The 3,102-nt window shown below is 40.2% G+C and overlaps 1 protein-coding gene across 1 annotated transcript; it reads left to right on the forward strand.

Annotated features, from left to right (window-relative positions):
• On the forward strand, positions 324-1,678 carry LOC109228119 (uncharacterized mitochondrial protein AtMg00810-like). The gene is made up of 3 exons (XM_019393298.1): positions 324-411; positions 502-1,445; positions 1,595-1,678. The coding sequence occupies exons 1-3, from the start codon at positions 324-326 to the stop codon at positions 1,676-1,678; spliced, it is 1,116 nt and encodes a 371-aa protein (XP_019248843.1).

A 3,102-nucleotide genomic window follows, 5' to 3' on the forward strand; every position in this document is an offset into this window, starting at 1 on the left:
ATGGCAAAGGAGATTGAGGCTCTTGAACTCAATAAGACATGGGATGTGATAGAGCTACCACCAGGGAAGAAGGCTTTGCCATGTAAATGGGTTTACAAAATTAAACAACATTCTGATGGTTCTGTGGAAAGATTGAAGGCCAGGTTGGTTGTGAGGGGAGACATTCAGAGAGAGGGCATTAGTTTTAATGAAACATACTCCCCTGTGGTAAAGATGACTACCATAAGATGCATACTTGCTACAGCTGTTAAAAAGGGATGGGGACTCTATCAATTAGATGTAAATAATGCATTTTTACATGGGGATTTAATGAAGAAGTCTACATGAAATTTCCAGCTGGTATCACCCCACCTTCACCTAATCATGTGTGCAAATTGAAGAAGTCTCTATATGGGCTTCGACAAGCCTCTCGTTAGTGGTATGACAAGCTCACGACAGCCTTACGTTTTAAAGATTTCACTCATTCTTTGAATGATTATTCATTATTTTTCAAAAGGACAGGTTGTTCTATCTCTATTGTCGCAGTGTATGTAGTCGACATTTTATTAACAGGTAATGATGAAGCTGAACTACATGGACTAAAGGAATTTCTCAATCAGGAATTCAAAATTAAGGATCTTGGTTTCTTACATTTTTTTCTTGGGATGGAAGTCATTCGAGAACCTGAAGGTTTGATTTTATCCCAGCGGAAGTTCACTTTGGATCTCTTGGAGGAATTTTCATCTCTGCACTTGACTCCTGCCTCCTCACCTCTTGATTCTTCTATCAAATTGCTAGCCAAAACAGGGGATCCTGTGCCGGATCCAACTCTATATCGTCATCTTCTGGGTAAGCTTAATTATCTTACCCACACCAGGTCAGATTTGTCTTTCACTGTCCAGCATCTCAGTCAATACATGCAAGACCCACGCCAACCACATCTCGATGCTGCTTATCGAGTCCTCCACTATCTCTTAAAAGACCCAAGTCTTGGACTTTTTATGTCTGCCTCACCTTCATTCCAGCTTCTCGCCTTTTGTGACTCAGATTGGGGTACTTGTCCTGAAACTCGCCGGTCAGTCAGTGGATTCTACATCTCGCTGGGTTCCTCTCCCATTTCTTGGAAGTCCAAGAAACAAACCTCCATTTCTCTTAGTTCTGCTGAGGCTGAATATCGTTCCATGAGACGGGTTGTAGCTGAACTCACTTGGTTGATTCGTCTTTTTGAGGATCTATCTATCCCCATTTCCTTACCTGTTCCTCTTCATTCTGATAGCCAAGCTGCGCTTCACATCGCGAAGAACCCAGTCTTCCATGAACGTACCAAGCATGTCGAAATCGACTGTCACTTTGTGCGACAGCAATTTCTTGCTGGCCTTATCTCTCTTTCTTTTGTTCGATCTACCTCTAAGCTTGCCGATCTCTTCACTAAACCCCTCACAGGTCCTCTTCATCGGAATCTATTGGCAAGTTGGGTGTTCGTACCTCCCCTCCAACTTGAGGGGGGGTGTTGATGTTGCCCTAATTTCTGAGACAACTTAGAGAAGACGAAGTGCTCGATGATTCTAAGGACCTTGCTTTGTTTTGTCCGAATAACCTATGTTTTGATATGCAGAGAAGAATTGGACTTGGGCCTCGTTTCTACTGGGCCTTATTCTATTTGGGCTCATTACTGGACTGCCGCTCTAAAAACAACTAGAAGTCCAACTCTTCTAGAAGATCAGATATTGTAATTATTTTACCTTTTGTATTTATCTTATTTTCAGTTATAGGAAATAAAAGTTAGTTATAGTGTAGTCAATTAGAGAATGCCACCTGGCTCTTCTGTTTTACCCTAGATTCTTTTTCATTGTATTTATACATCATCCCTGTACAACAAAATTCATTCAATCAAATACAGAAAAGGAAATTCTTCCAACGTTTGTTTTTACATTCCTGCATTGTCTCCATCTTCTGTACTTCTACCTCTATAGGACACATAGTTTGATCATTCATCTGTTGGGGCTCCTTAGGAATAGAGGTATCAATATTCTTCTTTTGCATTCTCCCTTTATGTCTTCAATTAATTAGTATCCTTTGAGCCACTGCTGGTCGGTACGTCTGAGACATTCATATGTCCATTTGCTTTATTCATGCCTTTTTTCCTACCTTTTCCATTGTATTTCATTAGACCCTTTTCCTTGGACATCAATACTCTCCTTCTCCTTTCCTTTAGCACTCTCATTCACTTTTTTTGCAGCATTTATAACACCTTGTCGTAATTCCGGATGAAGAATTCTGCATTTTAGGTCACTATGCCCTTGCATTTTACAATGACTGCAATATTCAGGGATAGATTCATACTCAACTTTCTGGATGATGGATTCCATTTGGCCGTTTTCATTCATAATATCAATTTGTACTTCATGAAGCAAAGTTTTGGTGACATCAATTTCAATCTTGATTTTGGTCGTGGTAGGTCTTGTTTTGGAAAGAGTGGCTTTATCCATAATGATTGGGATACCTATTGGTTCCACAATTCGATAAAGCGCATCCCACTCAAAGTAGTGCGATTTCAGATCCGGGAGATTGATCCAAATAGGAGCAAGAGTAGATTCTATTTCCGGCTTGAAATTAGGAGTCCACTTTTGTAATTTCATTTCCATGTCACAGATTGTCAAAAAAGATCCAGCTTTAACATTTTTGTGATCTTCTTCAAGGTCAAAATCGATAAAAACATGTTGCATACTGTAAGCCCCAATTTGCACGGCCCCCTTTAAATGAATCGATTTGGGTAACTCCGCTCTGATTCGATCTATGGCAGGTCTTGTCCTTGGGAATTTACCCACTATAGTGAGTCTACAAGCTTCTGCTAATAGGCCGCCTTCCTCCTTTGTGAACCTCACCACCGGTCTACCTTTAACAAAATCGTACGACCTGTGGTGAAGTTGCAGTTTTTTTCTTATTGCTCTGAAGCTGGAGCCTCCTAGTTGTTAGCAGCGGCAATGGAGGTGAAATCACACAAATCTGAGCTAGGGTTTGAAAGTGAGAGAAGAGAGCTTTTGATTATTATCTCAACTGAAAAGAATAAAAAATAATTCGTCTGTTACAATTGAGGAGCCCAAACTATATATATATATATAT

Source organism: Nicotiana attenuata, chromosome 6, assembly GCF_001879085.1.
Source record: "Nicotiana attenuata strain UT chromosome 6, NIATTr2, whole genome shotgun sequence".
NCBI lineage: Eukaryota > Viridiplantae > Streptophyta > Magnoliopsida > Solanales > Solanaceae > Nicotiana > Nicotiana attenuata.

Bases quoted from the DNA above. Each gene is read 5' to 3' on its own strand.
- LOC109228119 (XM_019393298.1), top strand. From the start codon at position 324: ATGAAATTTCCAGCTGGTATCACCCCACCTTCACCTAATCATGTGTGC. The intron at 412-501 runs GTTAGTGGTATG...TCAAAAGGACAG, and splicing joins TGGGCTTCGACAAGCCTCTC to GTTGTTCTATCTCTATTGTC. The intron at 1,446-1,594 runs GCAAGTTGGGTG...TTTGATATGCAG, and splicing joins CTCTTCATCGGAATCTATTG to AGAAGAATTGGACTTGGGCC.